At 37.6% G+C, this 16,742-nt stretch overlaps 1 protein-coding gene across 1 annotated transcript in view; it reads right to left on the bottom strand.

Annotated features, from left to right (window-relative positions):
• The window catches only part of EYS (eyes shut homolog), a 958,850-nt gene that overhangs the window by 405,860 nt on the left and 536,248 nt on the right, over nucleotides 1-16,742 (bottom strand). Inside the window, exon 31 of the mRNA XM_075145270.1 lies at nucleotides 9,264-9,516. Coding sequence (XP_075001371.1) covers nucleotides 9,264-9,516 — 253 coding nt within the window. The remainder of the gene's footprint in view (nucleotides 1-9,263; nucleotides 9,517-16,742) is intronic.

Consider the following 16,742-nt stretch of genomic DNA (forward strand, 5'->3'; position numbering starts at 1 on the left):
GTAGATTTTACATGTCAATATATTCATGTACTCATTTTCATTCCGATTTTGAAACTTAGAAATTAACAAATTATGTATAATTTTTTTAAAGAAAGGTTAATTTTCATTTGTTTACCTTTTTCTTGTTATGACAGTCATGTACGTAGAATTCCCACAGATTTTCCTATATATCTTGCTTGCCTGGAAGTCTGAGTATGAAGCAATTAGAGTAAAAAACACACTTCAAAATTACTATCAAAATGCTTTTGCTTGCAGGGCAGCAGTTTGCACCTAAATAAAAGCAGAAGCAGGCCAGGCTTGCATTAACACTTCTAAGTGTTATCAGATCACTGGGGAGAATTACTGCTTGTGAAAGAGGTCTGGAAAGTTACGAAGTTCAAGCTTGTAGCAGTTACTGATATAGTGCAAATACTGGATCAGGGTTCAATGCATTCACTTTGCATGAAATTCCATGCTAACCTACATAGCTAGCATCTTAACTATGTTAAAAGTATTTCCTTCCTTGATACAGCAGGTATAACAAGACGTGTTTAAAATCAGCATATAATTACAGCTGTTGAGAACAGGGAAACTAAAATGGGCTGAATAATAAGATGTGGCAGAACTGATAAAAGGCAAAGTTTAAAGGAATCATGAGAGTGATGGCAGATCTAGTGAATGTAACAGACACAAATCAATATGATAAAACAGAATTAGAAGGTAAAGGTGTCATGTAAGTTCAACATTTTTCAGAAACCTCAGCATACACTGTTTCATATCATTGAATAGAACTTGAATAGAACTTTTGATTAAGGAGAAAGATGGAAAAGCATTACGTTATTATGGAAAACAGTGCATAGAAAACAATAAAAGCTCTGAATTTTCCTTTCTCCTAGTCTTTAATTAATAACAACTGAATGTGAGCAAGTAAGAAATCAAAATTTGAAATTTGGCAGAGCAAGATTTTAAACAAAATAATACTGCATATAAGGAGCTTTGTAGTATGTGCCAGTTTGACTATTATTAATCATATTTTCAGATCCCACTTCATATGTTACGCAGTCTTAAATGAAATGATGACACATATTGAACACAAACAGTTTAAGCAGTGGGAGTAGATGGCGCAAGAGAGGGATGAAAATCCAGTTCAGTAAAGTATTTGTTTAATCTGTTATTGTCCATAAATAATAGAAGTAAAGTCAGTTAGCTGTTGTGTAGTAGCTCTATTTCTCTGAGGTGTGTTGTTAACACTGATATCTGGTTCTACTGATTTTGGTCTCCCAGGTGTCTTTGTGAGCTCCACCATTCGCATAAATATCATGAACAGAAAAGTCAGCCCAATATTCAGTTCCTTTACCAAAAACAAAAGTACAAAGAAGCAGAATATTATATATGGAGGAAAGGAGAAGAGTTTACATCCTATCCCAGAACAGATGTCTAAAGCAGGTGCTGTCATTTCTCTTCATTTACTACAGAGTGATATAGCTTACATGGATTAACTGATGGATAGCTACAGGTAAGATGAATCCCACCCTTGGTGACTAACTACATACTTGCATGGAAGTAAATACTAGGAAACTTTTTAAACAATGTCTGTAAGGCAATTCTCTGCTGACAATTACAGGGTATCACAGAACAACTGAGGTTGGAAGGGACCTCTGGAGATCATCTAATCCAACCCCACCTGCTCACAGCAGGATGAGCTACAACAGGTTGCTCAGGACATTGCCCAGTTCAGTTCTGAATATCTCCAAGGATGGAAACTCCACAATCTCTCTGGGCAAGCTGTTCCAGTGCTTGACTGTTCTAACAGTATAAAAAGAAAAAAAAAAAAAAGAAAAGAATTTTAAGAATTTCCTGTATTTTAATTTGTGTCAGTTGCTGCTTGTCCTGCCAGTGGGCACCACTAGGAAGTCTCTGTCTCCGTATTTATAAGGTCCCTCTGATACGGTAAGATCATCTCCTGAGCCTTTTGTTTTTAAAGCTAAGAAATCCCAACTCCCTCAGGCTCTCCTCATATATGAGATGCTACAATTCTTTCATCATCTTCATGGTCTTTTCCTGGACTCACTCGAGTAAGTCCATGTCTCTCCTGTACCAGGGCCAGAAATGGACACAAGACTCCAGATATGGTCTCACCAGTGCTTTACAAAAGGGAAGAATCAGCTCCCTTGACCTGGTCTCAAGACTTTCCCTAATGTAGCCCAGGATGCTGTTTGGCTGAACACAGCCCTTTCAGCCTGGCAGTTCAGCCAGTCTTCAGCCCATCTCACTGTCCATTCATCTAGTCCATGCTTTGTCAGCTTGTCTGTGAGGACATTATGACAGAAAGTGTTGAAAGCCTCACTAAAGTCAAGATAGACAACATCCACTGCTCTCTCCTCTTCCACCAAGTCAGTCATCTCATGATGACTGAGGGCTATTGGGTTGGTAAAGCACTATTTCCCCTTCGTAGCTCCATGCCAACTATTCCTAATCACCCTCTTGTGCCTCCTTCCTGTGCTGTTGCTCCATCAGCTTCCCAGGATCTGAGGTGAGGCTGACTGGCCTGCAGTTCCCTGGATCTTCCTTCCTGTCCCTCCTGAAGGCAGGAGTGACATATGCTTTTTTCCAGTCACCAGAAACCTCTCCTGATCACCACGACCTTTCAAAGACTATCATGAGTTGCCTTGCAATGATTTCAGCCAGCTCCCTCAGCTTTTGTGGGAGCATCATGTATTATTAGCTCCTGTGTATGCCCATTTTTATTAAATGTTCCCTCACCTCATTCTCTTCAAGGGTGAGTCTTCCTTGCTCCAGAATTTCTCACTGGTCTCAGGGATTCCCAAAGGCCAGTCTTACCCGTAAAGAATGAGCCAAAGACGGCACTGAGTACCTTGGCCTTTTCTGTGTCCTTTGTCATTAGGTTCCCTGACTCGTTCAGCAGAGGGCCTGCATTTTCCTGCTGGATAACCTGTATGGAAACCATTACTACAGAAGTGGTCTATAAATGTGCAGACCAAATTTCCCCAAATAGCCCTGCATATTTAAAAATGGGCTTATTTTTCAAGTTGATAGTAGAATATGTTTGAGCTCCGTAATCTAGACTAGAAGCACCAAGCGAACATATCATTACATGTCTGCATATATCTTTGGATACCTGTGGAAACTATATCTAAAGAAAATTTCTTTGACTATCTTCATGTTGAAGAGCTTTCAAACCTCAGATGGAAGCTCTTCTGCTATTATAGTTGTGATCAGAAAAATATTCACATCAACATGAACGTGGTCATATTATGGATAGGGATATTAAGCATGCATACAGAACTTTGCAGAGTGCTAACAGACATTTTTATGTAATGAAGAACTTAGATCATTCCCTCTGGTCCCATAAAAGCTTTTCTATAAACATGTATTTTTCTCAGAACAAATTTATTTACAAAACATTATTTGCCACAAGCAATGGTATGGTAGTCGGAATGCATACCTGGAGACCAGACCAAAGAATATACTTTTCTGCCAAACAGATCCCATCTTTCATAGCCATTTTCTAGAGGCCCCTGCTACTTTAAACTCTCTTAGAACCTGCTGTAATGTATGAACTCGTTGTCAGATGAAAATAACAATACTAAAACATATGAAAATTATGTAGTACTGTTGTGGTTTAACCCAACAGGTAGCCAAACACCACACAGCCACTCACCCACTTCCCCCCCCTCCTCCAGTGGGACGGGGAGAGAATGGGAAGGGTAAGAGTGAGAAAAACTCATGGGTTGAGGTAAAGATAGTTTAATAGAACAGAAAAGGAAGAAATAATAATAATAATAATAATAATAATAAATAATAATAATAATAATAATGATGATGATGATGATGGAATATACAAAATGAGTGATGCACAATGCAATTGCTCACCACCTGCGCTGACCGATAACCCAGTAGCGATCGCTACTTCCTGGAACATGCCTACCATTCATATACTGAGCATGACATCACATGGTATGGAATAGCCCGTTGGCCAGCTGGGCCAGCTGTCCTGGCTATGCTCCCTCCCAGCCTCTCATGCGCTTGGCAGAGTATGGAAGCTGAATGTCCTTGACTAGCAAGGATACTTAGCAACAACTAAAACCATCAGTGTGTTATCAACATTCTTCTCACACTAAATCCAAAACACAGCACTAGGAAGAAATTTAACTCCCTCCCAGCCAAAACCAGGACAAGTACCCATCTTCCTCAGACTGCAAGCTACTGATGGTGGATCATCAGTCTTTTTTTCCCAAGTTTTAGTAATATGACTTATTAATAAATACACTAAGTCTAATAAGCACAGAAGTGTACAGCTTGACACATTTCTTCTACTATGGATACCCCAGTGTATTAAGGACCTTACTCATCCAAAAGCATTTCTCATTTGGCTTTTTAATAGTCCTATTTCTTCCATTGAACAAGGCATAGATTTGCTTATGCATCAACACAATGGCAAATATTACTTTTAGGGATGCACTGTTCTTCCTCACTACAAAAAAAAAGAAAAGATCCAGCCATGGAAAATAAAATATTGGAAGATATTGCCTTTTAGTTCGCTTTCTGTGTACCTCATAACTTATGTATATTCATGTATTTTGAACATATGGATACTGGAATCATGGCAGCAATACCTGTTTCCTTTAACTCCCGAGTGATGTTCCACTCAAGAAGTGAGCTCTAAAGCCCTTATCTGCTTTCTAAGGCAGTCTCTTTAAGAGGAAGGACTAGGAGATAAATCTCTCTGACACTTTTACAGGAAAGGTGAAAGGAAAGTATGTGTCAACTCTGTTCTTCTTGGTATATTTGGGCCTCCCACTTTCAAAGAGGAAGCAGATGGTGGTCAACTAAACTGTGGTATGCAATACTATGAACTTGGTGACTTTTAAGTGTCTTGATATTGTATAAGCCAATAAGCAGGATTAATATGGACTCCAAAGAGTTCACTTGGTACCAAACAAGTCACAGGCATCGAAAGAAACACTTGGAAAGTGTACGGCATAATCTGTGCAAATATACTTCACACTGAGGGTATCAAAGAATAAGGAAAAAAAAAGATTACAGACTTTGTTAAAATCTAAACCACGTTTTTAAGCAAGTAGTTATCCACTAGATGTGGAGCTTGAGATTTATTTCCATGTTGATTCATATTTTGATCCTTTGGGAATCCACAGTGGTATGCTCAGACAACTTGACCTCATGAGTGCACACACAGTATCAGGAGGCACTTCTGACAGAAAGAATTTGATCTGTGTACTTATGTATGCATATTGAGAATGAAATCTACATGGATAAGCATTCACAGGAAAACAACTGTTATTCCATATCAAAAAATTTTTTTTACTTCTCTTTTGGCACGTTTTTATACATATTGCTCATAATTTAGAATCCTTTTTTAACTTTCTATGTGATTTAAATTGATGAAATAAACCCATTTTTTCCTACATAAACCCCCAAGCAAAGAATGAAAAGCAATAAAAATAAAAAACCTCTCCTTGGCTTGATGGGTATTCATTTTGTAGAAAGTATTTTTATAAAAGTACAGTATAAAAACGTAGTCCAAACCAATCAATGTTCCCTAATATTTAATTCCAGAATTCATAGGGTTTTGTGTGTTCTTTTAATTCCCTGACTTCTGAAAGGCTTGTAATGTTCTTACGAAAGTACTGTTTTCAAAAAATGTAGCCGTCATCTGCCTCATTTTAGAATGAGATGTGGCAAGTTAATTATATTATATATAAAAATTATTCTCTCAAGAGATAAAAATACATTTTTCTCTATACTTTACATACAAAAATGTTAATAATCATACTCATATACTTATATACTGTAACCATAGAGATACCTCCTGAACTTATATGTAAGTATGATAAAAGCTACACCTGAAATCCTGAAAACTTTACTGTAGTGAAGTGAAACTGTTCAGTTGCTGATTGCCTGCCAGCATTATAGAAGCCTCCAACCTGCTTCCATATTGATCTAGTAGCCTATGTGGCAGAACATGAAGAATAACCATCTGTGTCAGGTACAGCAGCAAGTGCTGTATCCATTGAACAGGCTGCTGCCTGATTACAATGAATCTCTTTCAAGCACCTGGCAACCTTGACAGACACTTTTATCTTTGTATAAAAACATTCCACTACCTCAAAAAGTTTTCTGAATAGAAATGAGAAATTCAACAGATAACATCAGTTGATAAAGGCCAGAAACTGAATCCACTGCAGATATACTGTGAAGTCTAGGTAAGACAGTGTTTAGATTCACGAGGAGTTCCTTATCACGTACAGCAGTAGTGTCTGCTCATCTCATATGTTTCAGTACAATATTGCTAACATTCTTGTAAGGCAGAACTTAAAGTAGGATAACAGGTATGTAAAGATAAATGCTTTGTCACTAACATTTTACAAAGTTCTGTTTGTACAGATGAGGCTTGTGCAGATAAAACCAAGTAAGATGACTCGTCACTAGAAGATTTGAATAATGACAACTTTTCAGGATATCCATCAGTAAGTCTGTACCTGAAGTTTTTGTAGGTGGAAGATATAAATCAAGAACACTTGACCAGATTGTTTTCAAAAATATTTTAAGTGTGTCACCTGCATTTATCGGTTAATGTGTTTTGAACTCAGAACTACTATTTACTATGTGAGTTAAAAGTAGTTCTTGAAATACACTACTCAGCTGAATGTTTAAGAAAGTACCCTGAGTTAATGAATGATAGATCTCCATAACTGGATCATGCAGTTTTGACTCCAGTAATTGTTGAATTTCCTCTGTTGTCAGCTGCTCAATAGCAGTTAATCATTTTGTCAAGTCGATATTTATCTCTCTAAAGGATGTAAGTGACGAAAATTATGATTATAATGAGATGGTCTTTGAAGGAAAAATAGTCAGACAATATGAATCAAAATATGGAAAATGAGTACCTGATTCTTGTGAAGGAAAAGGCAGAACAGACAGTTCTATCAGTTGGAGATACGTATTTCCTGTAATGGAATGCAAGGATGACAGTTCTGTGAACTCCACCGATTATGTTATTTTGCTGGATGAAGAAAATAAATACCCAGAAGTAATAGCAGTAGTTCCCATTAGTGTGTACAGTTGGTTAGTATCACTGAGTTCATCCAAAACATCTCATAAAATGGGGACTGTTTGCTGTACAGAACTTGGTCTGAGAATTCATCAGTTTTATTCCAGTCAGAACATGTTGCACATATTTGGCAGACTGTGATTTGATGTTTGTGAGACTCTGGCTGATGGATGAAGCAGTAATAGCCAGATATTCACTAGCAAGAGATGTTTGCATTTGAGTTTCATTACTAACTAACAAACTAAGGAAAGACATCTGGTTTTAAATATGTATCTTAGCAGGGGAATGAGAAATTATTGAAGGACTTCATAATTTCTACTGCTCTTCTGATGCTGAAAAGATTCTTGACAATTTTTCAGGACCCTTTTGAGGCAACCTAGAGAGAACTGAAGCTGCACTTGTAGAATCAGTTGTAAACTGTAATCCACGGGAGAGTAATGACTCACTATTTAATTCTATTTCAGCCCCCGGTATGTTACTAATTACTGAACTCATGTCTGTGGCAGATAAGGCAACAGTCTGGTGCTGCTCTAATGATGCAACTTGTGTAGGGAAAACAGAAAGTGTCATTAAGGAACTAGTGATAAATGAGATTGTGTCATAATTATGCAGGGGAAGAGGTACTGACCTTAAATCTATGGAAATATCAGTAGCCAAATATGGTACAGGTGTGATATTAGACTCTATTTTTACTGAGACCTGAACAGCAGAACCAAGAAAGTGTGAAGTGAGAACATCTGTTGAGGTTGCTATCCTGAATACTGTTGAATACTCTCCAGTGGCAATCAGTCTTCCTAGTACATAGGAAGTTTAGCCAAATTAGTGGTCAGAAGTATCCCCAAGCCGAAAATATTTGCCTTTTTCAGACCTTTAAGGATAAAAATGTAGGGGAAAAAAAAAACCAACAAAAAATCCACATAAGAGAAAAGAAAAAATGAACACCTTTGGCCCTGGACTGAGTCTGCAGCATGGCCACCAAAACCTCATTCAGTCTTACCAAAGTATCATATATCAGACAAATACAACTCTGTAAATCATATTCTTAATAAAAGTGTAAAAGTGACCTCAAGAGTTGAGTAAATGTAAACCTTCCTATTATCATATTCTCTATGAGGGCCAGCATCAGAACAAGTGGCACAGCTCAGAACAGAAGTATTAAATTTTCTAAATCAAACTGCCACTGTGAATCAATGTAAAATGAATGAATTACAAATCTTACCCATTGAGAACATCAGCAAACTAGTTGGAAGATATACAGATGTAACTGCGTTTACTCACTGCATTTCACTCAGTGTCATTACTTACATCAAGAAGGAATATTACCTATTAAGAATGCAACAAAAGCTTAGGTATATCCCTAAAAGACTAGTCTGTACAGAAATCAATTGTCCAGTAAAACTCATTTACCCAAATTAAAAAACAGGACTCCTGGCTTATTTCTTATACAAGTAATTACTTTGAAAGAGTATATAAGCAAAAAATTCTGAAACTAACTGTAAAGAGGATACCTTATACACATGCTATCTATATAATACCTAGCTTTAATAAAATGAACAGGCCACAATGAAGGTACAATCTTCAAAATAAAACGTTGCACTTCTGTTAGTGTTGACTTTTCTTCAGATATTTTAAAAATAACAGCATAGGCAATTTTTTAGCTTCCCAAAAACATCACTATAAACAGGCAGAATGGCAGAGATGTTGAGAGGCTCCAGATATTTTTAGTGAAAAAAAATCTAGATGCACAGAAAAGGAAGCATTCAGAAAAATTGTGAACTAGGAAAGGAAAACCAAAGTCCCCATGGAGTAAGGCAAATTATCTTTCTGCTGCTGACTAGCCAAGGAAGAAGGCAAGATTGGCATGAGGATCAGAGAGAGCTGAACACAATATGAAGCATATGAAATTGTACACTTTAGCAAAGCAAACTGAAAACCAAGCTAAGAAAAAGTACAGTTTTCCTTACCGGATGTGTAAGATGCTCTTTTGAGAGAAAAGAGTCATTTTCCAGTTACATTTAAGCACAATTAAGAAATAATGATGGATTAAATAAAAATAATAAAAGGTAGTACAGGAAGCAGAAAGCAACATTCTTAAGAAAATTAATACATTTTGAATATTCTTACCATTTAAAAAGCACTAACAAGGAAAGAAGTTTGATATATGCATTGCTCAGAAGTTTTTTCTACTTACCTTGGGACATCTTTCCTGTATGAAAATCAGGAGAAGCATGTTTAGACCAAAGTTCCATAGACACAGCCAGGGCTGATGGAAGGTCATTGTCTAAAATCTCAGCAGGAAACTCTTCAGCCACTTCAATGACAGTTTTCTTGCTTTGGGGGATAGTAGGGAAACAGGTGATATTGTTTATTCCATCAACACAAAGAAACCCAGTGGAGCAGGACTGTATAAGGCAATCATTGTAATTAAGCTCACAGCTTCGCCCCTGAAAGAAAATTTTAAAAAAGCCATTTTTGAAGGCGATTTGCATTTCATAGTCACATTAGTTCAAATTATTGATTTCCTTTGATTCTAAAATGCTGTTTGCTTATATTAAACTGCCCACACTTCTAAAAGTAAATCTAATCATGTGGAAAATATTGCTTAACTAATTTAATAGTACAGTTATATATTTAAAATTTTAACTAAATGATATTTTGACTCTGACTTAGTATTACAAATTATCAATGAAAATAATTTCCCCACAGATTTGTAATTGCAAAGTATCAAAGATAGTATTGTCATCAGTAATAAAAAGCAGTTAAAATAATCACCTTCAGTTAGCATGTAGTTATACAGAAAACAGAGGACTGACTTAGCTGTCTAAAAACCTTCATTCTATTCTGACTGTCAAGTTAATGTTCTTCCTTTTTGTACACCGTAGCTCAGTATTTGTTGCCTGTTGTTACTAAATCTTCACATAGCACCTTGTTAATACATTAAGTTCACAGATAGCTCTTAGAAAAAAGAAACATGTAGCAGCAGTCTCAAATTGGACCTTGCACTCACTTTTTATTTTTTATCAAGACTAACAATTCATGGGAAGCCTAGAATTTGCTTCCTAGTAATAAATTAAAAATATTCACATTCAGTGGTCTGTAAAAAAGGTAAGACATAATGCATTTCTTTTACAGCAATAATTATGCGCATTAAACGTGTTCTTGAAGTGTGAAATAAATACATGCTGAAGTCAGGCCTGGGTTCATTTTATTTTCACTTCTGTTGTAATGAACTAATGGGCTATGTGAAGAGATACAGCTAACTTAGCTGACCTAGAAGGATCCTACATATCTGGATAGTCATTTAAAATATGCACACTGTCATCTCTGAAAGACATGCATCTCTGGCACATAACATACCATCTGGCTCGTAACCACACATAACCACACATTGGCTTTGGTAATAATCTATGGATTTTTTGAATGGGCTTGTTCATGATTTTTTCATCACCATTTCCAGGCTACGTAATATAACCACAGTTTTAGCTCTTTTGCTGCCTCTAACCATCTGCTGTTTTAGACTGCTGCTGACAGAGATAGCCTTGAGGCCAACCATATTGTCAGGTCTTGGAAACCCCAAACTTCTGGTGGTTAGGTGTAAAGAATATCCTGCAATCACCTTTTGGTGACTAGAATGTCTCAAGCATCCAAGTCCTATTTCCAAAATAAAGAATGCTAGCTAGAGGGAGAAGTTTCCCTCTCTTTGAAGGAAATGAGTAAGCCTGATCTCCTCCTTGAGGCTTCTAATTTGCCAGCTCAGTTTCCTGCTTTCTCTTAATAGATGTCATAAGAAGCCTGAAAAATAATGCAAGACTGTAAAGAGAACTTCTAGAAGCTAGCTGGTGCCTTTTTTTTTTTTTTTTTTTTTTTTGACACAAAGCCAGAAGACACATAAATAGTGGAGAAATGAAAATTTTACTGCTTATGTATTAGCAAACTATTTATTCTGTCAGATGAAAATTCCATAAAGCCAGCCCAGAAAGGGTCTGAAAATGAAAAACTAACAATGGGGTCAATATTTGAATCTAAGTCTTTGAAACAGGTGTCTTTTAGGTCATTTGTTGATAAGAGGAAGGTATAAATATGTCAGTGATGAGTTAGAATTGTTTGTGGAAGTGTTCATTGGCTCATGTCAAAACCACACCAGACCTGGTCTAACAAGTTAATAATACCTACATCTGTATGTCTACATCTAGCTATATACATCATTCAGTGAGCTTCAGTGTCTGGAAATGTTCTCTGTTTCTTCATTTAGCAGTACAGACACAAAGTTTGGGATTTTGTTTAAGACTGAGACATTCAAATTTAGGTGTCACGTAGTAACTGCAAGCATGCTAGGAGTCTAAACTCCCATTAAAGTCAGTACAGATTCTGAGGGAGTTTACTGCTTAAATGTGGGTGTCTAGTATCACTTTTGGAATTGCTGGGTATCCTGTCTGAGTCCCAGCTGACAAACCAGGAGTTGTAGGTTTCACACAGGTCCTATGTCATTCAAACTGCTGGATGAAGGTATAGCGGATACTCTATAGACTGTTTCAAATAGCATTAGGTGCTTATAGTTAGGCAACCAAATCCCACTTTTAGTCAAGAAAGTCAAGAAAGCTCCAGAAGCTAATCAATCACCCTAATATAGACCCAGGACTGGATTTGGAAACCAAATTATTTTGGGATGCTCTCATATCTCAGCTAGATGGTGTTGGCAAATGTAACACAAAACTTACAGCCTTCTGTATGGTAGCAGGAAGCTGAGCAAACCGCAAAATTCGGCTTTAGGTGTCTGGGCAATCAAACAACCCTTTAGGCTGCACTGACCATATCAACTAGGTCTCCATTTAGAATAATGTGAATATAGTTACTCACTGCATGAATTTATGTATCTGCATCTCAATTTGTATCCCAAATCACCTGCTTGATCTAGAAAAGTCTTGCTATTGTCTGAAACAGCATTTAGACTGCAAACAATACACAAAGATCTTGTAATCTTTCAACACATGCATTCTGTCATTATTTTATATTTCTGTGGTTTTGTTTGCACTTAGAATACCGGGGGAAGTGGTGAAAAATTAATATAATACTTGTATCCCCAAGGAAAATATTTTGTCCCTGAAAGAAAATCAGGTATCCTAAATGTTTTAATGATGTTGAAGTATTATGATGTTAGTCTCAGAAATTAAATTCTCAGTGCAAATCACATTGATGTATTGAAGAAATATGTTCTTTGAATACTATAAAATACTGAAGCCTGATATCCTGTAAAATGTGTCTTATGTTTAACATTGATGAGATATGATTCCCAACTGAAGCTTCTCCTGCAACTGGGGCACATGTAAGAAAATTCAAGTAAATTCTCTAGTGCTCAATAAACAAGTGCTCATTGCACACTTTCCCTCAGACGAGATGCTTAAAGAGTCTCTCTTGTCTACCTGGCTAGCTATTTACACAGAATATGAAGCAACTTACATTTTCTGAGATCTCTATCAACTGTATTAAATTCATTTATGATATTGGGAAACAATAGGATGTGCAAGAGAGAAAGAGGCAGATATGCGGACATAGAAACTGAAATTACTTTTCTGACAAGTAGTTTAAATCTTCCAGTGTTTAAAATGGAAGAGGTTAAATTGAGGTTTTTTGAATTATTTAGATACATCCATGTTTGTTTCAATCAAGTTCTTAATTTGTTTTGGCAAGCAGATGAGCTGTCTGGTAAATTCATGGCATCTTATAAAATCACTCACTGTATGTGTATTCCAAAGCACGAAGGAACAGCAGGCCAATTTATATGTCGGATTTCCATACAGTAATAAAAAAACATTTCCTCCTTGCTCTCTTCTAATTCCACACGTAGCATAAATGATCAGTTTGAATAAGATTTCTGTCTAATAGTCTTTCTTAATCCTATAAAACACATGTTTTATTCTGACTTTCACTGTGACAAATTAGTGCATTTTTATTACTACTGCATATAATGGTGAAGAGCATTTGATTATGATTTTATGACTCATAGAAACAAAGCAGATGTGGATAACCTCCACTGTGCATGAAGGGTACATTAAATAGTCATAGATAAATTTGATAGCCTTGAAAGTGTCTGTAAATGCTTTAACAGTTTCCATGCAGGCAGATGCTGCAGATTTGTATTTAAAAGTAGGTATATGTCTATAGATGTTTCCATTTTAAAAGTAAGCATTTATTCTATATACCACTGGCTATGTTTTTCTTCTTAAAATTTATGAAAAATTTCATGATGCATACTTTATGATCCATACTTCAGATAGCATTACATACATAGACTACAGAAGTTTTACTTAACACACACTGTAGCTGGAGTTCCTTGAATACTTATTTCTCTGGGAGTTCCACTGTTTCAACCCCACACTTACTCATGGTTAGGAACCAGAACCCATCAGGGGCCTACCAAATACACATCTTGAGATGTTTAGACTCTAACTCCTTATCTTGCATACTGAAGATAGGTATGTTAAACATTTTTCTGTTTTTTTTTTTTTTTTTCCCCCCACGTTTTCTTTCTATACTATAGACTTCCCAAAGCATAGTGGAATCTGAGGGACTGAAGATAGAACAGTGAATAATGGAATAAAAGCAAAGACAATACACCTTAAATTCCAGCTACTTCAGAGGTTTGTTACTTTTTTCTTCTGTAAGGGCTTGTTCTACAACATACTGTACAGTTAACACCCAAGCTATGTACTAATAGAAAAGCTGCCTCCATGGGTCAAATATCTATCTAGCTCCATCATCAGTGAGCTATTAAAGAATAGTTGGAGAAGAATACAGGAAGAAAACAAGCAGAGTTTGCACCTGATAATTCACCAAATATACCATTCCACCTTCTGGCAAAGAGTAATTCAAAAACTCCCTAACATTCAGAAGAGTAATTTAAATAACAATGAACTTGTCTTCCTTTTAACCCATTTTTGGAATTATTTGTACTTTTGATCTCCATAGTATCATGCAACACTGACTTGTACCAATGAATTTTGCACTGAGTGAAAAAATAATTTCCTTATATGGATTTTAAGCTTCCTCTCTTATTTGATGTCTGGAAGATTTTTTGTGAGGAATAAATACTAAAAAAATAGCGTAATTGATCTGCATTACAGTTGTTCATGTGAGATAAGTATAAATACTTAATGAAAAAAAAGAGATTATTTTAACATGAGGGTCTGACTGTTTTCCATATTAAAAAACTATATTCCTCAACTGATATATCCCTTATCATCACCTGACCCTGTTTTGAATGCCAGCCTGCTTTTGAAGACAAAAACAACGCGGTTGCTATGGACTGTGGGGAAGTATCAACTGTACCCATTGTATTCTGTAAAAAGCACACTACAAAAAAATTGTATTCATTCTTATGGGCTAGTCTCTTCCTTCTCAGGATAGTCTGTCAGTAAATTTAGTCAGATTATATGCATTATTAAAATCCACTTTCAACCTACCAAGCCCTTATGGTAAAATACAGATTTTATAAAATTGTGGGCAAATAGTCACTGCAACTGGGAGAAATTCCTGGTGACTGGAAGAAAGCATGTGCCACTCCTGTCTTCAAGAAAGGAAAGAAGGAAGAACCAGGGAACTGCAGGCCAGTCAGCCTCACCTCAGTTCCTGGGAAGCTGACGAAGCAATGACACCTGGAAACCATTTCTAGGCACAGGAAGGACAAGAGGGTGATTAGGAATAGTTGGCATGGAGCTACGAAGGGGAAATAGTGCTCTACCAACCCAATAGCCCTCAGTCATCATGAGATGACTGACTTGGTGGAAGAGGAGAGAGCAGTGGATGTTGTCTATCTTGACTTTAGTGAGGCTTTCAACACTTTCTGTCATAATGTCCTCACAGACAAGCTGACAAAGCATGGACTAGATGAATGGACAGTGAGATGGGCTGAAGACTGGCTGAACTGCCAGGCTGAAAGGGCTGTGTTCAGCCAAACAGCATCCTGGGCTACATTAGGGAAAGTCTTGAGACCAGGTCAAGGGAGCTGATTCTTCCCTTTTGTAAAGCACTGGTGAGACCATATCTGGAGTCTTGTGTCCATTTCTGGCCCTGGTACAGGAGAGACATGGACTTACTCGAGTGAGTCCAGGAAAAGACCATGAAGATGATGAAAGAATTGTAGCATCTCATATATGAGGAGAGCCTGAGGGAGTTGGGATTTCTTAGCTTTAAAAACAAAAGGCTCAGGAGATGATCTTACCGTATCAGAGGGACCTTATAAATACGGAGACAGAGACTTCCTAGTGGTGCCCACTGGCAGGACAAGCAGCAACTGACACAAATTAAAATACAGGAAATTCTTAAAATTCTTTTCTTTTTTTTTTTCTTTTTATACTGTTAGAACAGTCAAGCACTGGAACAGCTTGCCCAGAGAGATTGTGGAGTTTCCATCCTTGGAGATATTCAGAACTGAACTGGGCAATGTCCTGAGCAACCTGTTGTAGCTCATCCTGCTGTGAGCAGGTGGGGTTGGATTAGATGATCTCCAGAGGCCCCTTCCAACCTCAGTTGTTCTGTGATACCCTGTAACTGTCAGGAGAGAATTGCCTTGAACTGCCAGGCTGAAAGGGCTGTATTCAGTGTTCAGCAGCTGGAGGCTGGCCATTAATGATGTACCCCAAGAGTTCATACTATGTCCAATACTACTTAAGCTCTTCAGTAATGGATGATAGGACAGAGTGTACCCTCAGCACGTTTTCGCATGATACAAAATTGGGAGGACTGGTTGATAGGCCAGATGAGTTTGCTGCCATTTATACTGGCCTCGAGAGGCATGGAGAAGTGTGCTGACAGGAACCTCAGGGAACTCAGTAAAGGGAAATGCCAAGTCCTGTAACTGGGGTGGAATAACCCCATTCACCAGTACATGCTTGGGGCTGACACATTAGAAAGCAGCTTTGTGGAGAAGGACCTAAGGGTCTTGGCGGATGACAAATTGCACAAGCCAACAATGTGCACTTGTAGCAAAGAAGACCAGTAAAATCCTGGGCTGCATTAGGAAAACCATTGCCAACAGGTTGAGGGAGGTGATCCCTCACATCTACTCAGCAATGGTGAGACCACATCTGGAAGACTGCATCCAGTTTTGGGCTTCCCAGTACAAGAGAGATATGGACCTACTGGAGGGAGACCAGCAAAGGGCCAAAAGAGATAATTAAAGGCTGGGGCATCTCTCATATGGGAGAGGCTGAGAGAGCTGGAATTTGTTTAACCTGAAAAACAGAATGCTCAGGGTCTGGGTTCTCATCAATGTTTATTAATAACTGATGGGAGGCTACAAGGAAGAAAGAGCTAGACTATTCTCAGTGGTGCCCACTGACAGGAGAAGGGGCAATGGGCAAAAGCTGAAATGTAGGAAAATCTTTCTGAATATAAGGAAAGATTTCACACTTTTTCGTTGTGAGGGTGACTGAGCACTGGAACAGGTTGCCCAGAGAGGTTATGGAGTCTATCCTTGGAGATATTTAAAATCCAGTTAGAGGTGTTTGTGGGCAACCTGCTGTAGCTGACCTTGCTTTGAGCACGAAGTTGGACTACATGATCTCCTGAGGTCCCTTCCAACCTCAACTATTGGGCTATCCAGCATCTTCTTGAAAGTACCTTACTAAGCTACTTGCTGAGACAAATTAAGATCTTGGCTGAAATGAATATG

The sequence above is a fragment of the Calonectris borealis genome, chromosome 3, assembly GCF_964195595.1.
Source record: "Calonectris borealis chromosome 3, bCalBor7.hap1.2, whole genome shotgun sequence".
NCBI classification, from domain to species: Eukaryota; Metazoa; Chordata; class Aves; order Procellariiformes; family Procellariidae; genus Calonectris; species Calonectris borealis.